The sequence below is a fragment of the Erithacus rubecula genome (genome assembly GCF_903797595.1).
Source record: "Erithacus rubecula genome assembly, chromosome: 3".
Taxonomy (NCBI): domain Eukaryota; kingdom Metazoa; phylum Chordata; class Aves; order Passeriformes; family Muscicapidae; genus Erithacus; species Erithacus rubecula.
This window is the reverse complement of record NC_136689.1, coordinates 54,586,383-54,604,488: the sequence shown is the minus strand read 5'-3', so window position 1 is coordinate 54,604,488 and position 18,106 is coordinate 54,586,383. Positions and strand designations below refer to the sequence as shown.

Genomic DNA, 18,106 nt, shown 5'->3' with positions numbered 1-18,106 from the left:
TGTGGCATATAGTGTGTAAAATGGGGTATTTCCCATGCACTGTAGAGTTAACTTGCCCTAGAACTCAATTCTTCTTGCATAACTTTTCTTTATATTTCTGTGGAAGACTCAGAGGCTTTCTTCTTCATCTTACGAGAGTCAGGTTTCATCTTCCCACCCATGGGTTTATGTAGCTAAAGACTGAATTAACATGTGCAACATGGCATTATGCAGGGAGACCGGTTTTAGTTGCTCTTCTGCTGTGATCTTCAAGTCCTCTTTATTTGTGAGTCTGTTTGTTATTATGATTCCTAAATTTCTCTGACTTGATATGTGGCTTGTTTTCTTTGTTTCTAGATGTAGAACTTTCTTGCATTAAAAGTATTTTGCATGCTAATCTAGCAAGCATTCATGTAGCTCTGCCTGTATCAGTACTATATCTTTCACACTGATTACTGTTACTTAGGCTTATACGTTTTGCTTCTGCTTTTTAATCCATCTTAACTGGATAAATGAATAAGAAAAAGGATTTTGGTACTGAAAAGTTTTAGCATTAACATGATTCCACTCTATCACATATGACCTTGCTTGCCTCATCTCTTGCCCTACACTTACCAGTATGTATTCTATCTAGGATAGCAGAATTTTCATGGTTAATATATGTAAACAGAAAAGACAGAGGATATATATATCCAGCTCTGTCTTCATAGGGACAAGAATTTTAGAGCATGGAACCATCACCACTTTTAAAAGCAAGCATACTAGTTATCATAAATAGGTACAGAATGAGTTCTTCAAATTCTTGTATCTATGCTGGAAGTGTTGTAATAGCTGGGAGGTTTATTACTGTTAGTTGCAGAGTAAATATAATCTGTCATCATGTGATTACCCTGAAGACTTATAGAAATGGTGTACCAGTTTCTGATCCAGTTGTTATTTGTAACTTAGCAATTTCATAATCTAAGAGACAGATATTAAGCCTCTATTTTCAGGGTAGCTGCAATGTACCCCTGGTGACTTGTTCTATTACATGTGGTTGTTTTTACATTAATTTTGGAGGGTGACCTTTTGTAAATCGATGCTGATTGTTCTCAGGCACTTTTCTCCTCCATGTAGCTAAAAACAGATTTGAATTTTAGCTAATCAGACAATAGTTCTTGGGTTCTTCCTGTTTGTTTGTCTGTTTATATATATATATATATATATATATATATATATATATATATATCTCAACAATTACCTTTCTCTAGTCATTGGGTTCCTGCCCCATTCTTACAATCTTTCAGAGGTGATAGAGAAGTGGGATATCATCCTGGTCTCTCAGTGACCTTAAATGTACTGCCTGCAGTCCTAGGAACCTGTATAGGTTGGGATTTCTCTAGAAGTCACTGACTCAAACTTATTCTACTATGGGCAGTTTGTTTTCCCCTTGAATCCCTTCTATTGACCCAGAGACCTAGAAGACTTAACTGATGATCATGAAGGCAAAAGTTGAACCAGTGTCCTGAATCTATGAAAGCACTGACTGACATCTTTATATGCATTTGTTGTTAAAAATTCATCCAACCTGTTAAAGGCATGAGCTCATAGGGCTCTGCTTTTTTTGTTTATTCTTTTACTGTTGATTTAATAATCAGTTTTGAATCAAGCATTATCAGTCTTTGTTAACTGATTAAAAATAGAACTTTGTGGTTTTATTTAATAAAGAATCTACATGAGGGACTTGGAGATAAATAGCTTCTTTGGTAGAGGGAAATTATTTATAAATTTGGTATCTTTGTAGCTATCTGAAATAGGTGAATTGCTAAGCAGTCTGCAAAATAGAATTGGATCTGATGTGAACTTGGCAGATAATTTTGAAAAATACAAATTCTGATAAAAATAATTTTGTATTGCTTTTTGGGATTGAAGTAGAATGACTGTAATCACGATTAGTATTTCAAACTAAAAATACCCCTATGTGGGTGTGTGTGAAATTCGAGGTGATGAAAATATACAGTTTAATTTTGGAAATTTAAATGAATAATTTCAGATTAGCTTAATGTCAGTAGTGAAGTCTTAGCAATTTTTGGTTTTGATTTTGTTATACTAGCAAAATTTTAGATGTAGAAACACTTTTTTAACTTGTTTTGTTCCCCCTGGCTCTCATGAAGGAAAACTTCACCTTTTTTTTTTTTTCTTCTTCTTTCTTAACCTCTTCTGTTGAATTCAGGGCAAGCATACAAAGAAGAGTCATTGTTACCCACCAATGAACAGAGATCACCGCAGAATCATCCATGAATTAGCTCAGGTTTATGGCATTGAAAGTGTGAGCTATGACAACGAACCAAAGCGCAATGTTGTTATCACTGCAGTGAAGTATGTAATTCATTGTTGTTTTCAAATCTTTACAGTACAGTTTAAAGAATTGGATGGGTTTTATCACTTACCAGAAGGAGTTTATTTACAGTGCAATTTGCAAAATGTGGTAATTTCCGGTAGAAAAATTTTTAAAGCAATTTTTGAATTTATAGTTTCATGGGGTCATTTACTCAAGTAAATCTTTAGAGAAGAAAACACTATTAGAAGTAAAAAAGCTAGGAAAATACTTTGCAAGATTGTTTTCCATTCATCTTAGCAGTGATTTTTTGTCATCAGCTAGATTTGATAGAGGTATCAAAAATAATGTATGTGATAAAATTTTGTGAAAACTGATTGTTGAGAAATCATACTTAAATTTACACCACCTTTGGAAAAAATGTGGTTATTTTAACATGTTTCTCCATCTGTGTGAACCTCTTCCCTCTTTAGTTAATGGACAGAGAGGGAGCTGGAATTACTGCAAATGGAAGAGATTTCATAGCAAAAATGAAATGTTTTGGAGAACACTCACAGAAGGCAGTTCATAGTAGAGAAGAAAATGAAGGGAACGTAGGTAGGGAAGAAACAAGGTGATTGCCCTGGAGACATAGTGTAGGAAAGCTTCTGATGTCAGGGCTTCATTGATTGTGCTCCTTATTCAGCAACATTTAGTTTAGTGCTGTCAAATTGTGATTATTTGACAACCAGTTGTTTCTAACTGTAAATATTGACTGCAGTCATAAGAAATCTTTCATCTATCATGCTATTAGAGTGCCATGAGCTATTCCTGAACTTGTTCATCAGTTGGTATGTTAGCTACAATCTTGATTTCTTCCAAGAGTGACAGAATATTACTTTGATCTTAAAATATAAGATACTTTTGGTTTCAGATGAGCAAAGAGTTTATATTTGGCAAAGCTTATTTAAGAAAAATAAAGAAATAGGGGGAGAGGGGCAGATGAGAAATTAGTAAGGAAGATAAAAGGAGCAGGGCAGATGATTATGCTTTAAAAGTGAAGGGATATTCTGCAACTTGAGGATGGGAGGCCTTCCTCTATATGGTTTTAGGACAGATGGTGCACTTGCTCCTTCCCTTGTGTTTTTCAGGGAATAGCATACTGTGTAGAATGCATATGCTTCTATTTCAATACTGCCACTCTAAAAGGACACTTGAGACTGTTCTTCAGCTGCATAACAGTATTTCTTATTTTAATGGATTCCTCCAAAGCTTATTTGAATTTTCTTTTGATTTGCCACTTATTCAAGATACAAAAAACGTATCCTCACATGAGTAATAGTTCAAGTTCTAGGATGATATTTTTTGAGTATTTCACAATGGCTTCTTCAACTTGAGGAGCTAGTAATCACCAGAAGGTCAAAGTGCTACTGTTTCATTCTGTCTCAGAAATGCCTTTGGATTTCTCTTATGGGCTCTTTCACATATAAATGAAAAAAAAAAAAAAAAAATATATATATATATAAATGAAAATCAGGCAAAAAGACCATTCCTTCTCTTCACACTCACTATTGTGTCATTCAAATGTTAACATCCCTATACAGGTCCATTAGAAGGGTGAGAAAGTCTCCTTGGTGCTAAGAAAGCTTCCTCCAACCAGGCTTTGTCCTATTGCAGAGACCTAGGGGCAAACTTTGCCCTCTGCCTCTGTCACCATGAGTAAAAGTTGGTCATATTACCTGCATTGGAATCACTCAATCATTGATTAGCATTGCCCATATATAACCACAGAGAAGATCATTCCCAGTATTGACTGTTAAGCTTAATCTGAATTATAGTTCTGGTGTCATTTGAAATGTAAGCCCCAGAGTGAATACTTGCAAGTGCCTTTCTCTGTGCTTACCTGTTGGTCAGCTGTGCAGTCACCATCCTTTGAAAGGTTGCAACACCAGATTTTTTCTGAACTAGGTTCAGACTGCTATGATGAGAAGGGTAAAGCCTTCCTTTCAAAGTACACACTTGTGTTTCACTGTACCTTTCAGTAGTTTTTTACTCATGTGAATAAAAATTTCCTCCTTCTCCAAAAGACTCCGGATTCCAGAGCCTGTTAATAGGGTGTCTGCTTGTTTTTATGTAGTAGCCAGTGTTTAAGCAGCTTGTATGGATTTGAGACACCCTAGAAGTGATTTTGAGGCCAGTCATCCCTGAAAGACCCATCCTTTTCCTGTAATTTTCAGGAAGAACATTAGGCTCAGTTTTTCCTCATGAACAAGGGGAGGACTTCTCAAGAACGTGACAAAGTCCCACATGGTTCTCACTGAGAAAGTCACATGCTGCCATAATTCTTTTGACGTGCCCTGTGTAATTTTTTTTTTCACCAAGGATTTTATTTCCTTTCAGTGAAGTCAGTCTGAAAATGGTTCAGAAATGGTTGCTAAATGTAGGCTATACAACATTAGCTGGATCAAAGACCTAAAGAAATGAAACCCCCTGTAACCACATGGAACCTCCTTATTAGATCATGACAGTTGCATCACAGAAAGAAAATACTGCACATCCCAGTACTTTTAACTACAAATACTGCTGTAAGGTCACCAGCCAAGGTGGTTTTAGCAGCAGTCCTACTTCAGGAGAAAGCTACATCTTTTACTCACTGTTTTTTTTCTTAAATATTGACGCTGTTTGCCCTGAGAATAGTATGTGCTGCTTCTGGGAAGCTTATGGCATAGAATATATGAAGTTTAAACAAGCAGGAGATTGTCGAAGAACCATTATTGCACCTCTTGGAGATATTTTTCACAAAAATCTGCTCTGTCTGAAAGATGGTGGTGCATTATTGCAAGACTGCATGGAATAAGTCTGGACAGATTGGTGGACAAAGAATTTTGTAGTAGTTCATACCAAAACAGTTCAATGCTGATCAAACAAAAACTGAGCTTGAAGTCTTGAAGAAGATCAATTGATTCATGATTTCCACATTTCTGTTTTTATACAACAGGCCATCCTGTCAGTACTAGCACTGCCTTAAAATCAACAGATAGTTTATGTTCATGCTTTTCCCTGCACTGCTGTTAAAAATGTGTCATCTCAACTTTTGCTTGAGGCAGACACTTGACTTTTCCTTACTGCGAGAATAAGTTAATGAAATGAAGAATGGCAATGGCAACTTTGATATCAAAATGTCCAAAATGCTTGCAGAGCCTTTGGTTTTCATACCAACAGTTCTTTCACTGTTGATATGATAGATAACCATGGCTGGTAAGGTAGGGTCTGCTTTCCTTCTTACTTCTGGTAATTAATTAATCAAAGGCTTTTTTCCCCATTGTACGTCTGTTTAGTTGAGTTCAGTTGTTTGAGGTTTTTCCACATGGGCTAAATGTGAGTGACTGTTTTCATCTCTTTTTTTTTGTCTAACCAGTCAATGTACCACCAATGTATACAGAAAGTGGTGTTAATTTTTCTGGAGTGTAAGTTGATAGATTTTTGTCTCTAAATCTCCTGTGGTTTCATGGCATACCAGTTTGCTGGTATCTCTTCTGCTTTTTTGTTGTTGTTGTTGTTTGGGATGCTAAATTTTGTCAAAGCTAAAACAGGTCTAGGCCTTGGACCAAAGCAGATTTGGTTCTAGGTTCATCTCTAATTGTTCACAAGGCTTTGATCCCTTCTGATTTTTAAAGGTTTGCTATATTAACTCTCTGTGTCCTGGGACCATTTTGAGAGCAGAACTGCTGATTTACTTTCTTGAAATGCAGGAACATTATCTTTTTTCAGCAAATTTTTTTTTTTTTAAGCTAATTAGTATAAAATTACTGCACATGTATTTTTCCAAGTATTCTGTTTCTAGCTCTGATTTATTTTCCTTTTTACTATATGAGCAAGATTTAGTCTCATATTCTAGGGTAAAGACAGACACTTACTTTAGTTGTTGAAGGCCTTTCCAGCCTTTCTCTCTTTTTTTTTTTTTTTTTTTTTGGCTTAATTACCTTCAGGCAATTTACTTTCCATGTTTTTGCATATCACAGTTGATAAAAATGAAAGAAGACAACAGAATACCCTCCCATCTACCACTGATGTCTTTTTCCAGTTGGAAGCCTGCAGTTGAGTTGTAACTGAAGTAGTGTTGTGAGCATTTGGCTTTTTATGGCAGGCTTAGAGCTCAGGGAGAGAAGGACTTTTTAACCATTTTAGACAGGAGAGGAAAATCAGCTGTTCTCAACTGATAGGACTGTAAAATTCTTGTTGTTAGAGTGTACATGTAAACATCATATAACCTTGAAAAAATTATGGCCCGTGACAAGTAACCTTTTTTCCAAATAATGAAAACTTTCACTGTTGGGGGGATGGGAATGTTTTTTTACTTGGTGGCCTATGTTTGTAAGATTTTAGTTTTTAGTTCATTGGAAAAGACTATCAGTACTGTTTAAAACAATACTGAAAGAGGATCAGGAATCATCACTTAATATTTTAGTGGACTTATGACCTACCTTGAAAATGTTGTGGAGATTTTCAAGTGTGTTGCCAAAATATCACAAGAATTTGCCTTTAAATATGGACTGATAGAAACAAGATGTTTTAAAATAAAAACGATAAAGATAATGGAAATAAGATAAATGCATAATTTTTGTGAGCTCTGAAATAGAAGTGGTGATCATTTGTGTGCTGATGTAAGATTTCAACTGCTTAGAGCTCTTGGGGAAATAGGAAAAAGTATGAATTATCAAGTATGTGACAGAACATGGAACTCACCATGTGCACATTTATGGAATTGCACCAATATGGAACCCATAGCTTTGCAGCGTTGTTCCTATTCAATATGTAATTTTGAAAGAAAAAAGAGGCATGTGTTGAGTAGGAATTTAATGTAATTAGCAAATACAGAGAATCTCATGATCTGGAGGAGTATATTTAAAAATACACAAATAAAATAAATAAGGAGGAAGCATGTTTATTTAGTGCTCAACATAAAGTCACGTAGGTTGGGAAAAGACCCTTGAGATTATTAAGTCCAGTGGTATTGTCAAGTCTACCATTAAACCAAGTCCCTAAATACCATATCTATGCAAATTTTTAATACCTCCAGGGATGGTGACTCAACCACTTCCCAGGACAGCCTGTTCCAATGCTTGGCAACTCCCTGAGTGAAGAATCTTTTGCTAAAACCCAATAAAAACCATTAATGAATGCAGTTTAATTTAGTGTACAAGGAGTACTTTGGTCTGAATATGTCAGTACCAAAAGAAATTGACCTTGATGAGGTCTAAGATTTTTAATTTATTCAGCTTTGCTGTCTCCAGATAAGATGAGTAAGAAACTGTGAATGGGAAAGATGAACAGTGGAAGCTCTTTCAGTCTTGCAGTTAAATCGTCCAAGTGAAATTAGACAAACTCACTCTTGAAAGTGGCTCATGAATTTAGAGGAAATTTTAAGACATCTCCACAACCTATTTTTTGGTTTTTTTGGGGTTTGTTTGTTTGGGTTTTTTTGTTTGTTTGTTGTTTTTTTTTGTTGTTGTTATTGTTTTTGGTTTTTTGTTTCATTTTGTTTTTAATTTTTTGTTGTTGTTGTTGTTAGATGCCTTTTTGGAACAATCTTTCTAGGACATGGTTTTTTTCCTTGGTGTTGGGGGTTATTTCCAAAATTTACATATATATATATAAATGTATGTATATGGATATATTTACATCCTTCCTCTTTCTCCAGCGATTGCAGCCTTTGGGCACAGACTGCCAACTGAAGTTGAGCATGATTCACTTACATAAAATATATAAGTATACATGCTAAAGTACAGTGTCCTGCTATACTGGAGAGCATACTGTAACCATAGCCATGGAGTGACCCTTACACTGCAGATGGGACAGGCTCAAGTGTGATTATTTGGTGGCAATACCATTTGTGAGGAGGACAGAAGCTGATTTTTTAATTTCCCCACTCTAATGCATAATGTTTTTCTCTGATCTGATTCACCTGGAAGTGCTTACAAGGAAGAGGCAGTGTTGTTTGAGAGAGTGCCTCTTATAGTACTGTGATCAACGAGTTTAATGTGATTCACTGCCAGCATTTGAGAAGGTGCTTCCAAAATTTTAGATACTATGTTGTAAAGATTCAGTGAACTTTGTTCTTGTGGTGCTGAGTTAAGCTATTAAGTTGTTCCTTCTGATTTATATTTTTTTCTTTGAAAGAACAGATAGAGTGTAAGTATTCCAGTTTTGCTATTTTAACAGCTGATTTAGGGCACTTCATAGTAGAAAGGAGTTGTGGACTTCACATGCAGAAAAGGAGTTTGGGTGCCAATGCTCAAATCTAGTAACCTGTTTCTGCATCTTTTATAGACAGCAGTGAAGAGACATTTAGAATACTGGATAGATTTTTGGTAATGAAAATGTACTTTTTTCAGTGTTGGTCTCCATGGTTGGACAATTAAATATTTGAATAGATGATTTAAGAATACAAGTGTGAGCTCTGACACCAAAACTGCTACTTACAAATATTACTTATTCTCAACTTCTTAATGAGTATGACTTCCTATTGAACTAAATAATTTTTCTTTTATTTCTTTAGAGGGAAATCCATTTGTCCAAGCAATACCTTAACTTCTGTGCTAGATAAAGAAATGCAGAGCAGGCCTGCACCTCCTCTTCCTCATTACAAACAAACAGATAAGTAAGGAATTTGGATTTAAAACCATATTCTTTAATTTTGTGCTGAGTTCTCAAGAAACATATTCCTGAGCTTCAACTTCATATGCCCAGTTTCTTCTTTTTTTGCTAACCCACACACAGCTTTGGAGCTTGCAGCATGCACTAAGATGTTCTTTCCACAGAAGTAAGCCTGAAATTAAGTGATAAGAAAATGTGGGATTGGCTGTGTGGTATAGGAGTAGTACTGTAAAAAATATTATGGTATTTTAAAATTATGAAATATTAGATATTTGGGATGAGACTGCTGCTTTGGAGGTTTGGGGATGCTTTTTTTGTTAACCTTTAACCAAGAGTAATGTCCTGCTGGCATAAAATGATTTATTTGAATGGATATTAACTGTATTTTTTCTTGTGAGGATATGACTACACAGTTGATTAAAGGTGAACTACCTATTTTTGTCAGATAGTGAGAATTACTGAAGATGGGATATATAAGGGATATTTGAGAATGGTTTTAAAAGGACAGTGTTTATGTTGTATGACCTGCCAGCTTCAGATACTTGTAGTTATCTCATAGTTGTTATTTTTTTTAAATTGATGGTTTATTATTAGGTGGTCCTAGAATACAAAGTAGGCTGTTCTGAGAAAATTTAAATTGTTTCAGAGCTAGGCATCTAGAGCAAAACACATTTCTAAAAGGATTGCTTAAGGTGTAATTCAATGTACAGTTAATAGGTTGCTACTCTTCATTTCCAGTTCTGTGGGATTGCTGTCTTCAGCAACCCTAGTTAATACCAAGGAGTTATGTAGCAAAATTAAATAAAGGGCTTTAGCCATTTATTTTTCATTACTAGAAATAAAGTTTCTTTAGAAATTTTTATTTCTTCAAAATCTTTTGGAGGCTGTTTTACTTTAAAAAAATCTTTACAGTGTTTGGATTTGCTATGACCATATATTTTTTGTTACTCTTGCTTTTGAAAGCAAGGAAATTTGATCATCAGGTCTCTTTAACAGTGTTTCTTTTGCTGTTTCCTTTAAAAAGACATTTTGAACATTAAATCTTCAGTACAGTATCATTTTTGTATAAATATTACTGGTAAATTACATTTTCTGGTAAAACTCCAAAAGAAATTTTATCCATTCAGACACATGTTGATGAACATGAGTTAACCGAATGTATGTTTTTGTCAAAAGCTTTCTGGGGTATTGAGGTACTTCAAATAAAACTTAATTTATAAGTGCATGCTATTGACCAATTCAGTGTGTATATGCACACTGAGACATTACAGGAGTTTGTGATTCTGTTTGTATCTTGTTTTTCATGCATGTAATATCTAATATTCTTATAATTTCAGGAGTAGTGGAAACAGTGGTTTATCCAAACCATTAAAGGAAGAACCAGTAATTGACTACTTTGATGTCCAGGACTGAAGTGATTGATGTAGAATCATTCAGATGAATCAAAATCACATAGATTATGATACAGAAGCTTAGAGGTGCAAATACTAAGTTATTGTGTGAGGTGCTTTTTGATTATCTGTCAAATGATCAGTTGTTCAACATATTCATAATCTAACATCTAAAGTTAGATTGATATGCTAGTTTAAAAAGTTAAGCATTTGAACAGTTTATGTAACTACACAATACCTAACAGTAGTATGGCTTTTTAAATCTGGGTTTGGTGCAATTTTGTATCTAATGTGCTGTCAGAATAATGTAGATTTTCATTGATGACTTTGAAGCAAGGAACTGGTGGTAAGCAAATATATTTTTGGAATATTAAGAACAACAATAAATCTCAAATATTTATTTTGATGTATCTCACACAACTTAAAATGGACTGGAAATAATCTGTGATAAAAACACTGGTTGGGATATTCTTAAAGTATTTTCATGTTTTAGTAATTCACTTTTGTGTTATTGTGGTAAATTTGGGAATTTGAGTTACTCTTCTACATGGAAAGAAATACAAAATTTAAGTATAAATATATACATAAATGCCTATTATTGCTTTGGAGTCTGAAGAACCAGTATTTGGGGAAGGTGGGGAATTAAAACTTACTCTTGCTTATCTCAAATGTGATGTGTTTAAAAAGAGAAACAAGCAAAACAAAGGAAAAAACCCAAACCAAAAAACAACAAAACCAACCCCACAACATGACATTACTAATACTACTACTACTACAACTACTTTTTTATTCAAGTCCTTGAACAAAATCAGACTTCATATATTATTTTGGTGTTCTCTGCATGGTTTTGTTGTGGTTTATATTTTTTTCTGTATTATGCAAGCTTAAGATAAATGTGTAAAGTTTGGTTTAAGTATGTTTTGGATTTGAGGTAATACTTGTAAAATTTATAAGACCATCTACATAAACTCTTTGGCAATGAAAGATCATTCTTTTATGGGAAATGCCATTAACAAAATGGGATGACAGTTTAAACACTGAAAGACACTGGAATGGTCTCATGATGGTAAATTGCTTCCAGATCTTGATTTAAGATAGGTGAGTAGCTCTCTGGGAGAGGAGATTGTAGGTCTGATCAGAAGAGGGTGTTACAGCTCTGAATTTGAATAATATCTGTTCTCCTGAGGAGAAGGTTTTTTGTATTAATAGCTTTAGGATCTCTGACACTGATGCACTCTCTTTCTTGTTCCTTGTGGCTGCTACGAGTAGTACTAGAGGTGAGTCCCCTGTCCAGCATCACAGACTGCTGCTGTAAAGGGATTCATTACATTGCAGTGTGAGATTTGTTGCCAAAAAATGGAAGGCATTTACTCATGCTTACATTCACTTAAAGTTATCATATGACCCTGAGCCTTAACTATGAAGCATTCCATGGCTACATTTCAACTGTACAGCTCATGAAACATGGAAAAACAAGGAGAAAGCTCATAAACCACATCTATCCCACCAAATATTTTGAATATTAAAATGCATGCTATTATTGTATATTTTTGTAGGAGTTTATCATTTCACACTTTTAAAAATGCAGTCTTAAATGTTACTCAACATTTGAAGTGTTTCAGGTAAAGTAGGTACCTTCATGAGTGTTCAGGCTTTCAATTTGTATGTAGTGATTTAAATTTGTTTTACTTTCTTTGTCTGATCCTTTGTGAAGAGATATGAAAAATAAACCAATGTCTTACATTGCCCTTAACTTCTTAAGCAAATTATGGTTTGATCCTACATGGTGTACTGCTAAGTTCAGCTGAAGAAATGTTACCTACAGGAATGTATTTCTTCAATCCCTTTCTTGTGAGGACTGTATCTGTACCAGTACTTGCAGAGAAGTGCTGACTCAATGTGGCCAAACCAAGGCTATTCCTGGTTTTGAAATTCAGAGCTATGTTAACATAGCGCTGAGTTAAAGCTAGTAAGACCTCCAGGAAGAATGTAGGTAGTTAGGCTGCAAAGGTAGGTTCTAGACAGGAGCTGGCACATGTCCAGTGAACTGAGTCAGATGCATGTATACTGGAGCACACACAGTTGGTTTACTATAGGTAGACCTAACATTACAGAAAACCAAAGTGGTTTAGTTGATAATAAATAGAATAAGCCTGAAGCCTATTAACTATTTGCAGTTTCACATGATTATAGCCAAACCCATCCCATTTGCACCTCTGATTTGAAATTTAAAACCTAAAACATTTTCATAACATTATTTTCAGCTCTGTTTAGTGGAATTTTTATCAGATTATGGCATTAACTTATAAATGAGAGCTTTGGTGAGATGCACTTCAGGATTAAAGTTGCCACTTCTTATAATAAGAAAATGGTGGTAATCTCAGTCTCTCAAGATAAGATTAAAAATTGTTACTGAATCTGTTCATACTGAGAAGTCATACTTCTTATCACTTGCCTCTTAACTATGTGAATGTTAAAATATTTTTATAGATCTGTATGTTGCACATCTCTAAATCATGGCTATTGGAGCCATACCTGTACTTATGAAGCGATTCACAAGTACCAAATCTTTTTTTTTTAATGCATTTTAGTAACTTGGTTAAAAATATAATACCATATGTTTACCCATGAAAGTGATTTTTCCCTGGAGCTCAGCTGCATAGCCTTAAGAAAGAATTCAGCAAAGGCTAACAGTGGTGCTGTTCTCTCTGTTTTGTTTTGCTTTTGCTGCAATGTATCAGTGACTTTCATATGGAATAGTAATAAAGGCTGGAGTTTTGATATCTGTGGTAACTTAGCTTCATATTGCACGTGTGCCTTGTGGAAATACTTCTCAAATAGCTATTTTTTAAATCTGAGCTGCTGTTTACACCTTTTATCTGATCGAAAAATAAATAGATAAAAAAAATCTTTGCATCAGTGAAGTCGTGGCAAAAATCATTGTGACATCACTGTAATTTATGACTTCAGCTTCAGTATGCTAGCAATTTTCCACAGCCCTAAGGATAATATTGTCTCCTGTAAATATATTTGAAGAAAGTACTTTTCAGTAAGCGTCTTTTGAAATAAATTGTGATACCAGTTGGAATTCATGCAACTTCATGAAGTGCTTTCAAAATTGTGTTTAAAATAGGCAGATTGTTTGGCATTTGGGCTGTGCTGTTGCCTGTCTGTATAGTTTAACATATTTAAAGTGCTCTGAATGTTCAGTATTTGGGTTTAACCTAAAATTGTATAAGATGCATAAGTAGACTTCAAGATTGCTGTTTCTGTGGCAGTTTTTACAGTATCTGCCTTGAAATAAGCTAAGTTTTTCTACAACACTTGTCATTTGTTGAAAGATTTATATTTAACTTGATTTTGTCAAGTTACTGATGTAAAATTACTTTCTTTATAAACCCAAAATAAATCTAAATTTAAAGTTCAGTGCTTTGGAATTGTTTGCAAACTTCATCTGGGTATTTAAGAGTTGGAAGACTGAGACGTCACAGAGAAATAAGAGTAAAGATTTAAATGGACATTTAGGAAGTTTCTTTTCCTCAAATTTTTAAATAAAGTATGTGGTTTCCTGGATTTGAAGTGATTTTTGAATGAATGCTATGTGGAGAATGAAGCAAATAAAGAGGGCTCCCCAGAAAATGGAGAATTCTTGGAATTCAGAGCTACAGGAGAGATGATTCTGGATAGAAATGTACATTTTGGTTATATGAAAAACTTTATTATGTCAGCCTAAATGCTACTTGGCAATAAAATATATGATTTTAACTTATGGTCCCTTCATTGTTGTTTGTTCACCATTAAGTTGTATGGTGACTGTAAGGCAGGTGGGGGGAAGGGGAAGTGAGGACTAATGTAACATTAAAATCCTATGGGCATTAGATACAACTAATTCAGAATGATATATGGGGGGTGGAGGGATGTTGTAAAAACCTTGCCATCACAGTTCAGTAAGTTCAAAAAGCAAGCAGTCTGAAAATCAGAAATTTGAAATAATTTGAACTGACTCCTCCCAAAACTTTTAACCCAGGTCTTGCATTTTCAGCAAAAAGCCTGACCTGATATTTCAGATGAAGTGCAAGATGGCTCATAGAAATTCAGGAAGTGATCTGAGATTGAAGAGTCTTGAAAGGGATTAAAACCTTTTGTCTTTCTACTTAACTGCCTATAAGTTTGGACTTTATTTCAGGATATTTTTGGAAGATGAGGATGGCATGTTGCAGGTGTACAAGCTCTGGAAAACATATTAACTGGAAATCTTTGCCTGAAAAAACCACTTCTACTTTGGATAGGCCTGTCTTGGACTAGAGGGAGACCGAATACATCGTCCTTGTCAGGGTGTGCAAATGGCAGCAAAAGAGACTATCAGTTTTGCTTTCTGTCCACTTTTCCATGTTTGGAAATCAGCTTAGATAAATACTATTGTTCAAATGTTGAGTTTCAAGTATTTTAGCCTTTGTAGATACTGAATTCTAGCAGTAGCCTTCATATTTAACAAATACTGTTCTCACCCTTTACTAAAATGCTGGATTCCTAAGATGATTGATGTGCAAATTTTTAGGTCTATGTATGTGCTACTTAACCACAAACCAGAATATTTGAGCCATTTGAAAGGGTTATGTGGAGAGGCTCTGGCTGTGCTCCTGAGCTTTAAACAGGTTTCTTAGTCTTTGTCATCTCAAGATTTTTGAAGGAAGTAGTGCAGTAACTTGAGCAGATGGAGAGACCATGTTGATACTGTCCTGCAGGAAGCAGGACACATTTTGGGTGTTTATGGGAACATAGATCCTAGGAATCTTTTGGTATTATCCATTGAGCTGCTGTTTCAAGCACTGTATTTTTATTATGCTTTAAAGTCATGATGTCTAAAGTTTCTGTGGGAAGTACACATCTCTTTCAAAACAAAGGTTTTTTTATCACTGAAAGAATCTTTTTAATAGCACAGATCAAGGCATATCACCTTTCTGGTATTTCACACAATCCTTTTGCCAATTCAGGTGCTATTATGAGCTACTGTTGCCTTCTTTGGAGCTTATTTCAGTGAAAGGAATAGGGGCAAAATATATCTGTTGTGTTGAGCTCTGCTATGCTTGCCCTTCTCAACTTCACTTTCTGTGACATGTTCAAGAACTGCCCCCTAGTAAATGATTTGTTTTTTGGATGGATCTAATATGTGCTTACTCTGGCATCCAGTCATCCTACTATATTCACATTTATTCCCTTAAAGTGTAGAAAATGTGTTCTAGTCAGAGAACTAGAGGACTTGATTTGTAAGGAGATATAAGAAGCTAAACTAAAAGCATCAGCATAAAGAAAAAATAATAGAACACATTTTCTGTGCTAGTCAAAAGGCTGTCTTTCAATATGTGTATGTAGGGTAAGTTAACATGTTTGATTTACTAGGGAGTATTACTTACAAATCTAAGCTCTAGGAAGTAAAAGCTGTGGTGAGAACTGTTGTATAGACACCTATCAAACAGTACAGTCAGGAAAGTACATTCTGTTCATTCTAGGCACCTAGACACATTTTTTTTAACAAGCAATTCAAGGAATTTTCAGAATTTACTGCTGTCACAGATATTTGTTATAAAGAAATGCTTTTTCAGGAAGTATTAATTAAAATCTTTGGTCAGTGCAGTAACTTGTGGTAAGAATGGACTCAGGTTGGTGTTTAAATTCAGTATGTTGGCATCAAATATATAGGTGCCAAAGTTTCTAGTTAAGTGTGATTGCTTAGGAAAGACAGTTTAGCAGCTTCAGTTGAAGTCTGCAATTTTAATTCTATTCTATTGACATAGGCAATGATTAAACAGGAATTGGATTGAAATATCATTAATTTTTCTGTAAGGTGTATTTTTGATAACTATTAGGCATTTAAGGAGTGTATGTTTTGGCTGTCTGCTGATATTGAATTACTTAGTAATATACTTACAGGAACTGATAAAGCCCCATATGAAGCTAATTTTTTAGTCCATGATTTTCCTGTTTTTTCTAGTTCTGGCCATGAGAAATTATTTTAATCTTCTGCTTGGTAGCAGCTTTATGTAAAAAGAACTGTGTGCCTGGGGATCCTGGTGGACAGTGAGTTAACTGGGAGTTAGCAGTGCACCCTTGTAGCAAAACCACACATGTACTCTGCCCTGGGTGAGTAAGCACAAACACAGCAGGTCAAAGGAAGTCATTACTCCCCCTGTTCAGCACTTGTGAGATGACTTGTGTAATACTGAGTCCAGCTAAAGCTCCCCAGTACAAGAAAGACCTGGACTGAAACAACTCAAACAGAAGACCACAGAGTTGGTCAGGAGGCAGGAGGACATGTGACATAATGGAGAGGTTGAAGGCACTGGATTTGTTCAGCCTCAGAAGGAACACTGAAATGTTACTTCTGTCCACAAACACCTAATGGGATATATAGAGAAGACAGAGCCAGAGTTGTACTGTAAAAGGATGAGAGGAAATAGAAGTTGAAACATGAGACATTATGACTTGATACCCACTTTCATGAGGAAGGCAGAAAAATACAGGATGAGTTTACTCAGATATGTTACAGAATTACCTTCTGTGAAGACATTAAGAACTATATAGCATAACTATATGATGGCCTGAACAACCTTTAACTGGACATGCTTGGAGCAGGAAATTAGACTACATCACCTCCCTGAAATCTCTTCCAACCAATATGATCCTACAACTCGTGGCCAACGTAAAGAAGCTGTGCTTTCGACTCGGTTTTGTCCTTGAGCTTTAGCAGTTCTTTTTCTGCATACAATGTTAGCTGTCAAAGGTGTGTGTAGAGATGTATGGATAAAATTCTATGTCTTTGCTGGGTTGTCTTGATCTCCCTGAGTTCCCTTTTGACCAGGCTGTTGATTATCATCTTAGTGTTTTTATTCACCTTTTTGAATGTAGCATACAGTCTCCAGAAATTATTAGCAGTTCTAATAATATGCTAATATCTGTGCTACATTTTTCTAAAAGATCGTGATTGGTTAATTGATGAAAGAGGTTATTGTTCAGTCACATTGAAGAGTTCAATGCTAATAGCTCCTTGATGGTTGTTTTGTTCCAAAATTGATAGCTTCTAGTCTTTTGTTGTTTATTCTGATACAGCTTTTGTACTCTTCTAATGTTTACCTTCAGTAGTTTTACATTATGGGTAAAATAGAACAGAAAGGAGTGAATGAAGGGAAATAAAATTTTCACATTTTCCTAGGATCTTATAAACTGTATATGCAACATTGTAACTCAAGCATGGTAAGGCTGTAATTTTTCAGTTGCTACAGTGTTTGCAGATTCTGACTGTTATAGTTAAATTCAAATATTAATTTTGGGGATAGCAATAAGAGCAACAAATTTAAACATTCATTCATTCTAAGTAAATGAAAAAATTATTTTAGTGCTTCATAGCATTTCTTTTGCATCAAAGAATGTATAAAATTGAAATAATTTAGAAACACATTGGCTCGAAGAGAAAACTCTTGGTATTCTGATATTAATGAAGCATTATTTAAGTGTTGGCTGATTTTTAATTCCTTAATAAGGACATACTTTTAATGGCCAAGCAGCATCAAAAGCTTACTGAAGCAAGTCCAGTTTATTGTGGAATGGACATCTTACCATCTATATCAAGAAGTTATAAAAATGCTTGTTTTCAGAAGCAAAGGGATTTGCAATTAATGTAGTGATAGATGTTTTCCTCTTCACATAAATATAAATTAAAAACTGCTACCCTGTACAATATTTTTCAAAGCATTATCCAGGTCTATATATTGAAAATATAATTATG

At 34.9% G+C, this 18,106-nt stretch overlaps 1 protein-coding gene across 3 annotated transcripts in view; it reads left to right on the top strand.

Annotated features, from left to right (window-relative positions):
- Window positions 1-14,088, top strand: part of NFX1 (nuclear transcription factor, X-box binding 1) — a 68,441-nt gene extending 54,353 nt beyond the window's left edge. For 2 of the 3 annotated variants that reach the window (XM_079301984.1, XM_079301985.1), the window contains exons 22-24: window positions 2,192-2,337; window positions 8,835-8,936; window positions 10,270-14,088. In XM_079301984.1, coding sequence (XP_079158110.1) covers window positions 2,192-2,337; window positions 8,835-8,936; window positions 10,270-10,345 — 324 coding nt within the window. In that variant the 3' untranslated portion in view covers window positions 10,346-14,088. The remainder of the gene's footprint in view (window positions 1-2,191; window positions 2,338-8,834; window positions 8,937-10,269) is intronic. The other variant, XR_013773765.1, reaches the window with a different exon arrangement.
- The last annotated feature ends 4,018 nt before the right edge of the window (window positions 14,089-18,106 follow it).